At 44.5% G+C, this 17500-nt stretch overlaps 1 protein-coding gene across 2 annotated transcripts in view; it reads right to left on the bottom strand.

The window, feature by feature from the left end:
• Positions 1 to 17500, bottom strand: part of adamts18 (ADAM metallopeptidase with thrombospondin type 1 motif, 18) — a 78258-nt gene that overhangs the window by 44015 nt on the left and 16743 nt on the right. For both annotated transcript variants that reach the window (XM_076286645.1, XM_076286646.1), the window contains exons 4-12: positions 9521 to 9815; positions 8667 to 8866; positions 7402 to 7485; positions 6844 to 7003; positions 5404 to 5509; positions 3633 to 3770; positions 2907 to 3060; positions 1587 to 1682; positions 803 to 951 (exon numbers count right to left, since the gene is read on the bottom strand). In XM_076286645.1, coding sequence (XP_076142760.1) covers positions 803 to 951; positions 1587 to 1682; positions 2907 to 3060; positions 3633 to 3770; positions 5404 to 5509; positions 6844 to 7003; positions 7402 to 7485; positions 8667 to 8866; positions 9521 to 9815 — 1382 coding nt within the window. The remainder of the gene's footprint in view (positions 1 to 802; positions 952 to 1586; positions 1683 to 2906; positions 3061 to 3632; positions 3771 to 5403; positions 5510 to 6843; positions 7004 to 7401; positions 7486 to 8666; positions 8867 to 9520; positions 9816 to 17500) is intronic.

Below are 17500 nucleotides of genomic sequence, written 5' to 3'. Positions count from 1 at the left end.
GAGTAGTATAGTATAGTATAGTATAGTATAGCAGAGTAGTATAGTATAGTATAGTATAGTATAGTATAGCAGAGTAGTGGAGTATAGTATAGTATAGTATAGTATAGCAGAGTAGTATAGTATAGTATAGTATAGTATAGCAGAGTAGTATAGTATAGTATAGCAGAGTAGTGGAGTATAGTATAGTATAGTATAGTATAGTATAGCAGAGTAGTGGAGTATAGTATAGTATAGTATAGTATAGTATAGCAGAGTAGTATAGTATAGTATAGTATAGTATAGCAGAGTAGTATAGTATAGTATAGCAGAGTAGTGGAGTATAGTATAGTATAGTATAGTATAGTATAGCAGAGTAGTATAGTATAGTATAGTATAGTATAGCAGAGTAGTATAGTATAGTATAGCAGAGTAGTGGAGTATAGTATAGTATAGTTTAGTATAGTATAGTATAGTATAGTTAGCAGAGTAGTATAGTATAGTATAGTATAGTATAGCAGAGTAGTGGAGTATAGTATAGTATAGTATAGTATAGCAGAGTAGTATAGTATAGTATAGTATAGTATAGTATAGCAGAGTAGTGGAGTATAGTATAGTATAGTATAGTATAGCAGAGTAGTATAGTATAGTATAGTATAGTATAGTATAGTATAGCAGAGTAGTATAGTATAGTATAGTATAGTATAGCAGAGTAGTGGAGTATAGTATAGTATAGTATAGTATAGCAGAGTAGTATAGTATAGTATAGTATAGTATAGTATAGCAGAGTAGTGGAGCACAGCTGAGCTGGTGTGGAATCGGGTACCTGGGGCTGTTGCAGGAGCGCTCACGGTGCATCACGCCTCCTCCGCAGGTCCTGGAACAGTCGGACCACTCGGACCAGCCTGACCACTGGCCATCCACAGCTCTGGGACCGTTATCACCGAACTTCACACACTGTCCTCGCCGACACCACTGCAAAAATAAAGCGAACATGTGAGCAAGGACCAGTGGAAACAGGAACAGAGAGATAGAGAAAGGGAGGGAAAGAGGGAGTGGGGTAGTTAGTGGAGACCAAAAGAGGGAGAGAAAAACTAAGAAAAAAGATAAAGACTAAATAAAGATGGAGTGGTGGAATGGGTGGAATGGGTTGTAAAATGTTGAAAATATAGAAAATACAGAAAAGGCCAAACAGAACATGGAAAGGGATAAATAGAGTAGAGTAGAATAGAGTAGAATAGAATAGAATAGAATAGAATAGAATAAAATAGCACCACACACACACACACACACCTGGAGAGGCATGCCAAACCACACACTCACACACAATCAGCACCCCCCCTCCTCCCCATGATGACCTAACACAGAGGAGAGCAAACCACAACACTGTGTCTTTTCAGCGCCTCACACAATGCACAGAAAATTCTTACAGGTGAGTGTGTGTGTCTGTGTGTGTGTGTGTGTGTGCATGCTCATATTTGTCCAACTGTCTTCATTCCAGCATTTCTCATAATGAAAACATTTTAATGTTAATTTTACAATGTGGTTCTACACACACACACACACACACACACAGACACACAAACACACACACCCACACACACACTCACCATTTCAGGGCCACAAATAGTCCCCTCTGCAGCAGGCATAAACTTGGTTTCACACCTGTGTCCTGTCCGATGGCACCACAGTGATTTACAGATGTCCTGTCCACACACACACACACACACACACACACACACACACACACACACACACACGTATACAGAGACACACACACAATTGACACTACTTGTAAATCATGTAAAACATTTGCAATTGTAAAACATCATGCAGCCAGATGGCACCTGTCATCCAGATCAGATGAAACCACCCCAATATTCTGAGCTTTGAAATCCATCAACATCATCTGCTCCCTCTAATGAAACACATTCTTACTGTGACATTACTTTCCTCCTCCTAGAGATAATAACCGGATAAATTAACAAACTGCTCGGGAGAGATGCCCAGCTGGCATGGTGCCCAGCTACAGCTACAGCCGGCATGGCAGAGCAATGGAGGGTGAGGATCAGGTGAGGGCAAAAAGGGGCAAAAAGGGGCAAAAAGGGCGATGTGAACTGGTCTCTGTGTGCCAACGTACCTCCGTCGTCATCGCTCAGTTAATTATGTCACATAAAGAACAGGGGGGGGGGGGGGCAACTTGGCCATGTCCTTAACCAAATCCCCAAGCTTAATTAAGACAGTCACACAGTTGTTGTTGTTTTTTTCTAGGTCGAGACACACACAACAGCATTCAAGGTGAGAGCTTGGCCTGAAGGAGGGGAGGCAAACAAAAGAAACGTGGGGTCCCAGCCAAACAGGAGGCAAGCGACAGCTAAGCGCTAACAACTAATCCCACACGTCCCCAAAGCAAAGGCATGGCCAGTATCCCAATAGCCCAGGCCCCCTATATATTCTATGGGTTCAGCGAGTCATTCACAGGCCTCGTTTGCATGTGAATGTATAGATTAGCGGAGCGGAGTGGAGCGGGGCTGAAGAGCAGGGCAGGGACGGGTCAGGCCAAGGCCCCCCCATTCCTCCGGCCTGACGCACACTCTTGGATCGGACGGTGGGGGCTTTCTCTGTGGCCAGTTCCAAGAGTTGATGAATTGGCAAGTCTTTCCACGCGGACCCTGCATGTGCGCGTGTGCCCACAAGAAGACAGGCCCATGGCATGTGTGTGTGTGTGTGTTCTTTATTTGTGTGTGTGCATGTGAACGGGAACCGGGAATTGCCATGCGTGACCAGCCTTGTGCCCATAACACAATATCAGTCTGCTAGAAAACACTCCAAAGTTTGGCCCATCCTCTCCCTACCAGTTTTTTTTTTTCATTTGTACATTTCTTGATCCCGGGAGCAGGAGCTGAATGAGCGGGAAGAAGCGTGATTACCTTAACGAAGTCCAGGTTGCACAGCCTGGCCATGGTGCCAAACTGCCACTTGCACTGCGTGTCGGCGTCATAGAGCTGGCCAGGGAGCTGCTCGGGGTATTTGTACTGCCCGATGTGCCGCGGCTCGTCCACCAGACAGGAGGCCTGCGCCGTGCTGCAGTGGCCAACAGAAACACACACACACACACACACACGTATGCACGGACAAGCAGAAACACACACACACACACACGTATGCACGGACAAGCAGATACACACACACACACAAAAGCACATATACACACATGCAAGAACAGTCAGGAGCGGTACCCATTGAGAGTAACCAGATGATTAAAAAAGCCCTTTAGAGATTTTCAGATTCCAGAGGGGTTTCATGCTGTTTTAACAGTTGCTACTTTTGCTTCATCCAGTTTATATCAGCAAGAGAAGCACACACTCATACCATCCAGTTTATATCAGCAAGAGAAGCACACACTCATACCATCCAGTTTATATCAGCAAGAGAAGCACACACTCATACCATCCAGTTTATATCAGCAAGAGAAGCACACACTGACACACCATCCAGTGTATGACTCAGTCTGCTGCTCATTTCAGCTAACCTCAATGTTGGGATGAATTCATTTATCTCTTATTCAGCCTTCAAAATGTGTTATTACATTGTTACAAACACAGTGTGATTTGTTAATACATGTAGTAATAAGAGGGCACTCAGCTGGAGCGTACCCAAGGAAGCGGGTGAGGTACTGGCGGCTGCAGGCGGACCAGGAGAAGACTCCATTATTCCCAGCCAGCGTGGGGGACATGATGTTCCCCTCGGCCTTCCGACAGGGATTCCCCTCTCCGTCATGGATCATCCCAAAACTGGAACACAAAAGTGAGTGAGAGAGAGAGAGAGAGAAAGTAAGAGAGAGAGACAAAGTGCACCAGAAGGACAGGAATAGAAAGAGTGCAACAGAAAGAGAGGGAGACAGAGAAACAAGATAGATAGGCAGAGAGAATGAGAGAGAGGGAGAGAGAGAGAGAGAGGGAGATAGAGAGAGAGAGAATGTTAGGCATCCACAGAGACCATTAAAAAACAGCCCCAAGTCAAAAAACTCCCTGACATGCTCAGGTGGGACTTTACAGCCTTAACCTGACAGGGTTGTCTTTCTATTAAAACACCTTGAGAAAAACAAGAGAGATAGAGAAATAGACGCTTGGCTGAAAGATATAGGTCATACACTTCAGTATCTGACAGGGTCTTTCTATTAAAGCACCTTGAGAAAAACAAGAGAGATAGAGAAATAGACGCTTGGCTGAAAGATATAGGTCATACACTTCAGTATCGCTTTGATATCAACAATAAACAGAAACTTGTCAGAGCTAGGCCGAAAGACATCTCTGGGTGTACCCAAGCATAGCAGTGCAGTGGCAGCTCTTGATTCTGCCGTCTTGTCTCGTGACGTCGCACGCCTCCCTCGATGATTAATGCCTGCTGCTAGTGCGTTCTGGGAAACAATTAGTTTGCGTTTGACCGGAGAGATGTTGAAAACGCCACTAGTTCTAATATGTTACCAATTTGAGATTTCTCAGCAAGAACTGGGCCTCTGCAGAGTGTGCTGAGAGACAGCCAGCACCAGGGAAGAAGGGAGGAAAGGAGGAGAGGGAATAAAAAAGGGTTTTGCCATAAAATAAAACCTCCTATGTCAAATATAAACTCCCTTTTTTATCTCGATGGAAACCGGTAAACACAAAACAGACCACCATCGCCCCCGGGCGGCACATGTGTGTTCACATTTGATCACGGCGAGGCGGCAGTAATAGTGTAATCTGACTGTTCCAGCTGAAATCGCCTGATCTCCACCTCCTCAGCTTTTATAGTTTATAGAGCATTCCCTCCTTGTTTGTTTCGGTCGTAACACAACGCAATCGGTCCTGTCACCTGCCTCCCACGCCGTAGGAAATATCACCTCTGCCAGGTGCTTTCGCGCTATTACTTTAAACCAAATAGGGTTCATATGAAATCGTTATACTGTAGGTGTCCAAGTGAACACATTTCACTGGACACCAATCATCACTATTAAACTCAGGACAAGATTAAAGGAATTTGGTGAAGTGTTGATTGTCTGTTAAGGGCCAGATTGTTAGAGTTGTTTGAGTTTAGTTTAGTTTCAAATAGTGATTGTGTATGTAATACTAAATACTAATCCTTCCATTGCTCACAGACCACAAAATTTTGCTGTCTGTCTGTCTGTCTTTCTGTGTGTGTCCGTGTGCGTGTGCGTGTGCGTGTGCGTGTGCGTGTGTGTGTGTGTGTGTGTGCCTGTGCGTGTGCGTGTGCGTGTGCGTGCACGTGTGTGTGTGTGTGTGTGTGTGTGTGTGTGTGTGTGTGTGTGTGTGTGTGTGTGTGCGTGCGTGCGTGCGTGCGTGCGTGCGTGCGTGCGTGCGTGCGTGCGTGCGTGCGCGTGCGTGTGTGTGTGTGTGTGTGTTTTCAGAGCTGAGAGGGGGGACGTACTTGTGTCCAGACTCGTGTGCGATGGTGAAGGCCAGGCCCAGACCTGTGTCCTCGTTGATGGTGCAGCTCCGGTACTTACTGCACATCCCACTAATGGGAGCAAAGCCTGCAGGATAGATAGACAGAGAGAGAGAGAGGGAGAGAGAGATGGAGAGAATAGCAAAAGAGGAGACAGAAAGGAGGTGAAAGCCAACAAGACAACAAAAGGCAAGACATGAATAGAGAGGGTGGGTTAGGGTTTAACCCTAACCCTAACCCTAACCCTAACCCTAGGAGAGAAAAGATCAAATGAAATGACTAGATGCTGATTCATAACACACAAAACCAGATTCATAAATCACTGCTGCCAGAATGCCTTCCAGACAGTTACACAGAGTGTATGTGTGTGTGTGTGTGTGTGTTTCTCTCTCTCTCTAAGTGTGTGTGTGTGTGTGTGTGTGTGTGTGTGTGTGTGTCTGTTTCTCTAAGTGTGTGTGTATGCACAAGTGCGTACTGGCCAAGGCAGGGTGAACCACAGCTTCTGTTTCAGTCCGACAGAGACACTTAAGAGCTTGTTTCACCGCCGGCACTTAATGAGGCTCCCCCAAGTACACACACACACACACACACACACACACGCACACACACACACGCACACACACACACACACACACACACACACACACACACACACACACACACACACCTTAATGAGACTGGGGAAGCCATAAGGTTGAGTTACAGACTGCCAGCCACATTCAGTCAGACACGAGAGGAAAACGAAAAAGAAGAAGAAGAAGAAGAAGAAGAAGAAGAAGAAGAAGAAGAAGAAGAAGAAGAAGAAGAAGGAGAAGAAGAAGAAGAAGAAGAAGAAGGAAATGACTGAAGAAAGGACACCCTTCTTCTCTTCCCTCATACAGCCTATATGTGCATACCTGTGGTCTGGAGTGAGACTGTTAAATTCATCAGAGCTAGTGGGGGAGAGGCCCAGATGGATGTTGTGGAACCAATCTGGCACGGTTCTCCCCCGGTTCTGAAGCGGACCTGGACCAAATGTGGGCCCGAGTCCACCACTCAGAACCCGCCAGCTGTCTGCGGAACCAGGTGAATTCCACCCCCATAACCGATCCCCCAAGCACACACACACACACAGACACACACACACACACACACACACACACACACGCACGTACACCTACACCCAACCCCACCCAGCACTGAGAGGGTGACCCAGCCCCCTCACCCCCCTCCCTCCGTTCAAGGATCTAATCTCTTCTCCGCTTGTCTAATCCTCCATCTTACCTACTGACCCTGAGCAGACTGACCTACTTCCTTCCTTCCTTTCTCTCTCTTGCTCTCTCTCTCTCTCTCTCTCTCTCTCTCCATCTTCTTGTATGTGTATGAGGAGAGTGGAAATGGGCGTGTTAGAGTGTCGGTGGTGTTGGCCAACCGGAAGCTTACCCAGGGTGTCACAGGGCTCGTTCTTCCAGGAGCAGATGTCCAGGCCGGTCAGGAGCACAGCGTGGTCATGCCGCTTCCCACTCTTGTCCATCAGACCGGACTGCCACTGACAGAAGCTGTTCAGGGACTGGTCAGCATGGTGAGTGATAGACAGGCCCAGCTGAGAGAGAGAGAAGAGCGAGTGAGAGAGAGAGAATTTAATTCAAGAATTTACTGCAACTACAATTTCAAAATAAACTAAACAAATGAACTCATAACAACTTACAAGTTCCCTGTAAACCTTTGCTGAGATGGGAATATGCAGGCAAACAAAAAATGGGGATGAAGATGTTGGAACAAAAATAGCATTTCTCTGGCAATAGCGCTACTATAAGGTTTGTGCCAATAGAACTTTCTTGAATTGAATTAAAAATGGGGTTAAACACAAGCAGGACAAACAGAAAACATGATGATCTCAGAGGGCTGAGCCCACACAGAGGAGACTGCGCACAAAGCTTGTGATTACTGGACACATTCCTTCCTCTCACTGGGCTGTGTCTGAAACATGCCCATGCTTACCGGATCCTGCTCCAGGAGCAGCAGGCTGACGACAACTATGTTGATATCTGTGCCGATGGTCCCATCTCTGAACAGACTAGAGACCTGAAGAGGAGGATGGCAATGTCCACACTGTTATTGAATAGACTTCAGCACCTTGTTTTACTTTACTTTTTACAAGCATTTTAGGAATTGAAAGCAGCCTCACTATACTTCATTGGTTCAAATTCCCAAGATGGACTGCATTACAGGGGTGGAGCCTAGCAACCAAGTGTGCCTCATTTGTAATTGAGTGGCTGAGACATAAAAGGGCTACCTGGCCACCATGAAGCGTTCACACTCTCCACTCTAGACACCACAGTGCATCCATTCAGACTTGCATTACACTTTTGCTTCTTACCACATGTATCCTGATGTTTTCTCTTTTGACTGTGCAGCATTATTTACTTTAATAAATCATTTATTGTTCAAACTTTGTCCTCGCATGGCCTCCCTTCATATTGAAGAGCCACACAAGCCTCTTTGGGTAATAGTACGGCAAGCTACACTCGATAATAGTTTATGATCAATGTCAGTAGCAATATTAATACTACAAGATACGGAGATTGCTATCCCTGTCCCTGCAATATAATTGGAGCTTTTTTATCCTGACTCCCTATATCAGGAATTTGAGTTGAGGGGTACCTATGGTCAATCATACGCCTCTATTGGCATTATGAGACATATACTGTACCAGTGTGTGTACTATGCTATCTTCTATCAAAAGCTTGATTCTAACATCCCATACAAAGTGAAAAAAATCTCATAGCGGCCATCTGGCTGTCATGGGTCTCACTAGGTGTCTGTAGCGTGGTCTCTCTGTAATGTGATCTCTCTGTAACGTGGTCTCTCTGTAACGTGGTCTCTCGGTAATGTGATCTCTCTGTAGCGTGGTCTCTCTGTAATGTGATCTCTCTGTAGTGTGGTCTCTCTGTAGCGTGGTCTCTCTGTAATGTGATCTCTCTGTAGTGTGGTCTCTCTGTAGCGTGGTCTCTCTGTAACGTGGTCTCTCTGTAGCGTGGTCTCTCTGTAACGTGGTCTCTCTACGTGGTCTCTCTTTAACGTGGTCTCTCTGTAACGTGGTCTCTCTTTAACGTGGTCTCTCTGTAGTGTGATCTCTCTGTAGTGTGATCTCTCTGTAACGTGGTCTCTCTGTAATGTGATCTCTCTGTAGCGTGGTCTCTCTGTAGCGTGGTCTCTCTACGTGGTCTCTCTGTAACGTGGTCTCTCTGTAGCGTGATGCTCACCATGTTCATGACAGTGAGCACGTAGGTGGTGACGTTCTCACGGCCGTGCTTCTCCAGCATCTGCTTGTCGGCCACTACCAGGGTCTCCACATTCAGGCCCCCCACCTTGTTGGACGTGATGGGCGAGCGTTTGGTTCGGCCTGGTTGCTCAAACTCATCAGGCATGACGAAAAGATCCTCGGTGGGAGGCTTGGGAGTATCTGTAGAGAGTGAAAGGCAGCAAGAAGGAAATACAGACAGAGAGGAAAAGAGGGAGCACAAGATAGAGAAAAGAGAGAGAAATAAAAAAGGAGAGAAGAGAGAGAAAGAGAAAAGACAGAGAGGTGCATTGGAAAGTGGCTTGTGTAACATGTCCTCCCTTTTCCAGACCTGATAAGAGGAGTGGAGAGGTGCTGAAAGATCAGGAAGCATTCACAGTTGTTCACTTCTCACAGCAATTCCCAGAATTCATTTCCAAGAATCTCAGTCCATCCCCTGGAGCGCAACAAGTCTATCACTGCAGGAGATTTAGTTTCCTTTGTGTAGCATATAAAGTGCAGGAACATTAATGAAATGATCTCCACAACACTCCATGATTCATTTATAATACTGTTATCAAATACTTTTAGATGTTGGTATGTGTGTCGATAAAACTTTATTATTATGATCTGACTTGTTCATATATCATTTGAGTTTCTAGATGTTTTTATTTTGAGACAATATGAATATGATGGGTTAGGAGCCAAAGAAAGCCAAGCTGCCCTCCCCCTAATGGCTACGACACACAATACTGGAACTCCATATAGCTAATGCCTTTTCCATATGGGTTCAGATCAAAGCTATAACAAAGGCAAAAAGAACGTTCCCTTACATACATTGCTTGCGGCGTCCACAGAAGTGTTGTCTCTGCAGATTCCCGTGCTGGTAGTCATGGAGATGGTGTTCATGTCCGTGGGGCCCGTGGCGATGTTGCCGCTGGCGACGGCTGGGATGGAAGTACAGGTTGGGAGGCCGCGGGGTACTGTCACCATGGACGTGTCCTTCGGCCGAGCGCTTGTAGATGACGTGCGCATGGTGGCCACTAGGGTTGCTGTAGTTGTGCCGGGCAGCCAGGTGCTGAGGCAGCGGTGAGATGAAGTACTCCTCGTCCGACGTCCGAATCAGACCTGACTGAGAGACGCACACCAATACTCCGGTCAGACCACACAGCTCACTCATGCTCAACAGCAACAATGTCACAACACACACTTATCAGAGAGTGTACTGGACACAATCAGCATTTGACATTTGGATTCACAAACATAACGACTGATTATGAAGTATAAATCCAGCACAGACCTCAAAAGAGTATTGCTATTTTATAACACAAGACAAGAGACATGATTAAATCAGATATGAGCTCTCAATAACAGATCCATAATTATCAGACATGGCTATCTCTTAATCAGACAAGAACAATGAGCAGTAATACATTCATAATCAAATTTCACTTGAGTGCAGAGAGTCCAGACATAACTGTTGAGCACTGTTAAACCCACTATCTATTCTAACACATGGAGAGAGAGAGAGAGAGAAAGAGAGAGAGAGAGAGAGAGGGAGAGAGAGAGAGAGAGAGAGAGATAGAGAGAGAGAGGGAGAGTGAGGGAGAGAGAGAAAGTCATAAGATCCTCTGGCACTTTATGATACAAGGTTGAATAGACAGCATCCCTTTAAGACAAGCAAGACATTAGGGGAGACATTGCTTCAGGACATCCACTCAGAGTTGAGTTCACCATCCTGTAAGCTCTTTAGTCCCCAGTTAAACACAAAAAACGACACCAAAACAGCTGTCGTAACCCTTAACATGGCAGTTATAGAGAGACAGATAGCGAGGTGTAGTGACAGGAAACAGCCTCAGGCATCAGATGGGATCTCTGAGAGAGCAGCCCGGGTTCAAAGGTGACATTGAAGGATCCGGAACTAACGAGGTCCCTTCCAACAGCTTATCTCTGACTGGTGATGCTGACAGACGAGAGGGATGGTCTCCTGCTTGCTACACACACCAGGACAAAGAGGCTTTCTCTGTGCTTTTAAGCACTACTCAAACAGATGCTTTACAATAGATGTCTGTGTGGGAGTGCTGCTTAATGAAGCAAATCTGTCCATGAGGCTAACTATGTGTGTATGTGTGAGTGTGTGTGTGTACAGTATATGTGCGTGTGTGTGTGTGTATATGTGTGTGTGTCAAAGTCAAAGTCAAAGTCAGCTTTATTGTCAATTTCTTCACATGTTCCAGACATACAAAGAGATCGAAATTACGTTTCTCACTATCCCACGGTGGAGACAAGACATATTTTACCAATTTTTAGTCCACAGACAAACATAACATTCAAGTAAACAAAAAAGTAAGTAAATAAGTAAATAAGAGGGCACATATAATGAAAAAATAAGAGCAGCAAAATTTGGTTGAAATTGTGCATAGACAGTCAATAAAATAAAATACTAGTGCAAAGTCAGGCCAATAAGAGGCTGAGGTAGTTCTGTTTGACCTAAGTAAGAAAGTGTGTGTGTGTGTGTGTGTGTGTGTGTGTGTGTGTGTGTGTACATGTGTGTGTCCTCTCTTGCATGCAATGCAGGAGGTAAGAGGTCTAGCAGTTGAAACACACCATTTGAAGCAGCCTGTACAAACACATTAGGGCCAGTGGGTTATTAATCTTGCATGGGCGGTGGTGAAGGCCAGTTACTGGCTCAGCCTTCTGGGACCCCTGTCTGGATCAGTCGGACAAACAGACATCCAGAGGCTGGACGCAGGCGTCTGCTGGTGCCCCTGGCCTGCTGGAGAGTGGGGGGTGGGGGGAGGTGGGGAGGGGGTGGGGGGGGTGGTTCCCTGTGGGAATTTTATCAGTGAGACTTTCAAAGACAGTCGACTATGTCGGTGTTGTTCTTTATCGTCTTAATGGGTGTGGGGGGAGAGGGGGGGGGGGGGGGGCTGATGTCAAAAGTAGCAAACTGAAAGATGAGGTGTTTGGCAAAGGTCAGAGTGACGTTTTGCATCAACTGAGACACTGAGGAGCCTGGCGTCACTCAACACACACACACACACACACACACACACACACACACACACACACCCAGAGACACATAGACGTAGGCATAGTCTGTCTGCCTCTTCACCCCCTCCATGTTTGGCACTGTCTGTCCACTAGCCACTTGTACCACTGTCTTTATGCCTCACTGTTTGCGTGCTATATTAGCACATTTGCACATATGCATAACCCCCCCCCTCCATGCCACAGCCGAACTGTGTCCACACTTATACATTTTCTTAATAGTTCAATACATAGATATATAGACTTTACTTTACTTACTTCTGCATTGTTGCACTGTTGCACTGTTGGTCTTACTCATTTGCACTATCACCATGACCACTATCACTATTGCACTACCACCATGTCACTCATTCACACAGAGCACCTTACCATACCTTACTATGTACAGGAAATCACAGGATCAGTCCCTGCCTCAGTCATTGCCATTGCAAGCGCCTCTGATTGATTAATCACCACTATGTGGATACTGTTTTTAGAATTGATTTAGATTAAGTGTTAGTATAATTTGTATTTTTGTAAATTGTATTTTAGTATATTTTTATATATTGTATTAAGTGTCAGTATAATTTGTATTTTAGTATATTTAGCATATTCTTTATCTTGTACTGTCCTTATTATATTGCTTAGTTGTGTTTTTATATTATATACTTTAATTACTCTTTCTCCTGTTAGAGAATGTGTTTGTGTTGTATGTAGTGTTGCACGGTGTATCGATACTAAAAAGGTATCGCGATGCCTTCACGCAAAAAACGATACGATTTCAGACGTTTTTAGAATCGATACTTTATTAAAATAATAACGTTCTGTGTCTGTGTCAACTGCTGCTCCCACTGCTCCTTGCACGCATCTAGGCAAGTGGGCGTGTCAAGCAGGCAGCTCTGAGTGAGTGAGTGCGCAGCCAACGTCAACATAGTTCTTTGCCGACAGTTCTAGGCCTTGTGGATAAAACAAAAGGTGCAGTGAAATCTGCAACTATTTTGGATACATCGCGTGAAGGCAAGCCATCAGGTACACAAAGTCATTTAAAAGCAGTAGGCTACGCATGGAACTTGGCTAAACACCTTGCAGATATATCCCAACATTTTTAAAGAGTTCAAAGAACGACAGGTTAACGAATATGCTATAGAAAACACGACTACATGGTTAGTGCCAAGTTCTTCTCTTATGTTTTAGTCTAGCCTAAGTGAAACGAGTATGGTTCTCTGGGATAAAGCGAACCTTCCTTCATCAATGAATTTTGACGAGACAGAGCTGTAATCATTTTGACGAGACATAACGAGCTGTAATCATAGGGTGCTAACGTGATGAAAGCGCAATGTTCACGCCAGAATAACATTACCATAACTTGTAAACGATCTATTTCATGTTCGGTCAGTAGCAGCCTACTACTGGTAATATTTGTCATGGCATGTAGACTGCAATTTGTTCAATAATTATTGCCCAGATGTAGGATAGGCTACCCGAAATGCGCTAATTAAAGCCCACAGCATAACACCACCAAAGCGTGTTGAGTCCTAATAATAATAGCGGCTTATTGTTACAGTACGTGGTAGCAAATCATGTTATCAAAGAAATAGACGTAATGTAGGAATGCACACAGATATATTGCAACAGGTAATGGTGTAGGCCTATCTGATGAAGACCTGAGTGGTTGGAACGTCGTACTTGTACACTGGGCACAAAGAAGACTATCCTCACATTTTCCCCTTTGCAAATGTCAAAGAAATCCCATGAACACGGGAAGGACTAGGGTAGCCTATACTGTACATCAGATGGCCTAAAGATTAGGCCCCTCTGCATAGCATTCAGTGATTTGCATGCAGTAATTTTAACACTGACCTTGATCTAGCCTAGTTTGGCTATTTAAAGCTATTTTATTGCCACAACACAATGTAAATGAACTATAACAAACAATAAAGGACTTAATCACACAAAGTAGGCCTACTATTTTACTGACTATAAAAAAATAATAATTATGTAGGAAGTTTAGAACCCAGAATTGACCTACACACTACAAAAGTGCACCAAATTCAACACAAATGACTCAATACACTTGGAGGAGGTATGAGTCCTTTCTTCTCCAGATATCTTAGGATTTCGCCGTAGTATCGTTTTAGTATCGAGCATCGTGATATTTATGGCAGGTATCGTATTGAAGTCATAATTTTGGTATCGTGACAACACTAGTTGTATGTATGCTGCTGAGACCTTGAATTTCCCCTGGGGATCAATAAAGTATCTATCTATCTATCTATCTATCTAGACACATAGACACACACACACACACACACACACACACACACACACCAGGCACAAGGCACACACACACAGACCCAGAGACACACAGACATACACACACACACACACACACATACACACACAAGCACACACACACACACACACAAGCACACACACACACACACACACACACACACACATACACACACACACACACATACACACACAAGCACACACACACATACACACACAAGCACACACACTGTGGAATGTGTGTTTATATCAACAGCAGCCACACTACTGCAAAATCCCTGTAATGGTAGTTGTACGGAAACTTTGAGTGTGGTAAAAATAGAAGTGTCTGTAAAGAGCATAAAGAAGAGAATAAAAGCAGGATAAAAAAGGAGAAGAATAATGTGGAGGAAGTCTTTGTTAACATTGCATACAAATCTCCCTGGGTTCCCAGAGCAATAATCGTATCATACTGTCCCCCCATCCACAAACTGCTTTGGCAGATGCTACAGCACTCGTATATTCACTTACATACATACCATGTTCTCAGATTCCTAAATTAGCCAATTTGTGCCAGTGCAATTACAGTAATTTACAGGCAATCTGTGGCTGTCACCTACTGAGACTGTAAAGCATACTTACATTCATGGGAAATGCCCCCCCCCCCCCCCCCCCCCGCAGCACCGGGCCCTCTGCAAGTGTTTTCCGAGGTGTAAGTACCAATTTGAAATAACATGTATGAGTGAAAGCTTTATGGCGCACTTAGACATGTTCAGGTTGAGTAAAAGATAAATACAGTTGGCCCCGCTTGATTTATTGACCCAAGCCTTGGCCTTACTGCACTCTGTTTGCAAACACTCTCCCCGCTCCTCCACAAAAACATACGTGAGCCAACACACGTGGTAACGTTCATTTAGTAGTGGAGACTCGCATGCTCGAAAGAATGCGCTGGGCTTGTCAGAAGGGGGGGGGTTAAGGGGGGCAGCGTGAGTGCTTTGCTTCAGCACTGACACACAGATAGCGTTACGAGCCACAGAGACAGTCGAGAAAGCTCCTGAAAGATGAACTGAACTGGAATTTGAAGTAAAGGTGATATAACAGATGTATTTTATTTCTTCTCATTGGCTCAATGGCTGAATTTATTAAAAGGGATAAAATTGTACGTTGAAAGTGTTGTTGTTGTTACACGGGCGCCGCCATGTTGGATTTCAACAATCGGCTACTTCACTGGCATGGTAACTCTGCACTAGCACTAGCAGCCATAGCAGATAATGGGTGTGTTCGAAACGGGAGACAGCTGCCTACTGCCTCCCTCCCTACATAGAGAGCTGTCTAACTAGACATGACTTTGGATTAAATGCATCTTTTAAAAATGAGCGTAGCACTCTAGAATCTTTGGTTAACACTACGGTATGACGTTAGCAAAGGCCTGACGTTAAACTAAATTAGCTTACGTAAGCTAGCAGGCTAACGGTATAAATTAGTTTTACGGCCGGCAGATATATCAGACCAGACGCTATTAATGGTTACAACAATGGCATAATCAGATAGTAAGTTGTTTATTTTTCATCTCTTTTCTACAAATCTAAGCAAAATAAGGTCACACAAATGACATTTTAAACAGATTCAGCAGCCATTACCGATGTCATCCGCCATGTTTGTTTACCTTTCACAGCTGTTTCAGACGTTGCCGCAAGGGATTATGGGTAGGAGGGAGCATGAAGTGTGCATCCATGCTGCCTTCAAAAATGACCGTTATTTGGGAATTCTAAGATATCTTAAAAGGCAGCAGAATTTGTTTTTTCGGTTTCGAACCACACTTGCTGCCTTGCTCCCCAGTTAGATATCTTAAAAGGCAGCAACTTTACCCGTTTGGAACACACCCAATGAGTCTGAGGCTAGCTGACATGAGGAAACTAACATTAGGCCTAGCTGAGTTACATCAGAGAATGTCTAATAAGGGGAGAACTGCCACTCTCGGAAAACTTCCGGTTTCTGAACTGGTTGCAGTTCCTTCTGTGGTTCCACATGAGGGCGCTCGTCCACGAGTGCAGAATGCATGGAGGTCTATGGAGCTGTACCCCTCAAAATCCACTTTTCTCGGGATATAATGTTTTTCAAGTAATTTGAGTATTGTATTCGAAAGGGGAGGCAAAGCAAATACACTTGGTTGAGTATTATATTTTTTCAAGTCACTTAATTGTTCTAAAAAGCCTTTCAAATGTGTCAATGATGTCATTCATTAGCACAATGCTAGCGTGTTATGTGCAACAATGACCCAACCTGTAAGAAATCAAAAGGACATAAGTACTCGTTCATTCAACTTTTGACCTATAACCCATGTTGAAGTTATACAAACTACAATCAAATCTGAGATTTGTCAACGACAATCAGGTGAAAGAGACAAATTTAGCCGTCTAGCTCCATTGACTCCCATTCATTCTGCACTCATGGCGATCGCCCCCAGTGGAACTCTGGTGGAACTGCATCCAAAATTCGGTACAATGGGACTTAATACGGAGTGGCAAGGCTCTCCGTAGACGGGCTCTGGTTACATTTTGGCCATAAGCCGTTTATCATAGGCTAGCCTACATCACAAAATCTCATACAAAACGAAACCAAACTAGTGAAACAAAGGCGAACACTTTAACAGGGGAAATTAATTGGGCATGAATCATACTGAACGCTATTTTGTCAATGAGCAGAAACACACACGACATTTAAACTATTGATAAGATGTGCACTATGGAAACTGGTCTGTACCTTTGGACGAATAAATGCCATTGACTTGCCATATCCTGACTTAAAAAACCCTTTTCTTGCTTACTTTATCGCAAACTTGGTGGGGCAGCTTGTAGTCTTTTTCAATTCATAGAAGGGCGAGCCCTGCAGTCTATGTGACATGGAGCCTAAGTTTCAACTTCGGCTTCGTTCACCCAATGCAGTCACTGGTCGCAATTACAAAGTCCGGGAAGGTTCGTTCAATCGTTTAAAGTTTTAAGTGCAGTAGCCTATCTTTCCTCTTTGGAATAATATCTCGAAGTAGCCTCAGATGAGGTCCAGTGTTAGATAGGCTACCATACGATCCAACCTAGGAAAGGGCTAGCAGCTAACACCTTGGAAACACTCTTATGTCAAACTCCACAAGCTAGCACTCCGACCATAGAGAGTATAAACCATGACTCCGACGATATCACAGATCGATAATAATGCGTTTACTAGCTGGTAACTAAACCACAGCGGGTCTGTAAACAGAATCCAATGTCCCTTTCTACTCACCCTGAAGCCAGTTCACCGTCTCAGGGCAGATTGTTGATGCGAGGGAGTTTAACTCGCAGTGCTGCTATCCAAGAGACTCGTGCAATATCAACATCCACAAGGTAAAAATCTGCAAACTCTCCACTAACGTTAGCCTGCAAACTCGTGTATCCTCGTGTATATTTTTAACAGTTTCAACGGGAGGGAGAGAGAGAGCCCGTGTGAGTTGCTGTTACGAGTGCCAGTAGTCCATACTGC

The sequence above is a fragment of the Alosa pseudoharengus genome, unplaced genomic scaffold (assembly GCF_046254945.1).
Source record: "Alosa pseudoharengus isolate Yale_2024_CS ecotype anadromous, Long Island Sound unplaced genomic scaffold, YU_APseudo_1.1 YU_APseudo_1.1_scf_16, whole genome shotgun sequence".
In the NCBI taxonomy this organism is placed as follows: domain Eukaryota; kingdom Metazoa; phylum Chordata; class Actinopteri; order Clupeiformes; family Clupeidae; genus Alosa; species Alosa pseudoharengus.
Note: the sequence above shows the minus strand (reverse complement) of the source record. Positions and strands in the feature narration are given on the sequence as shown.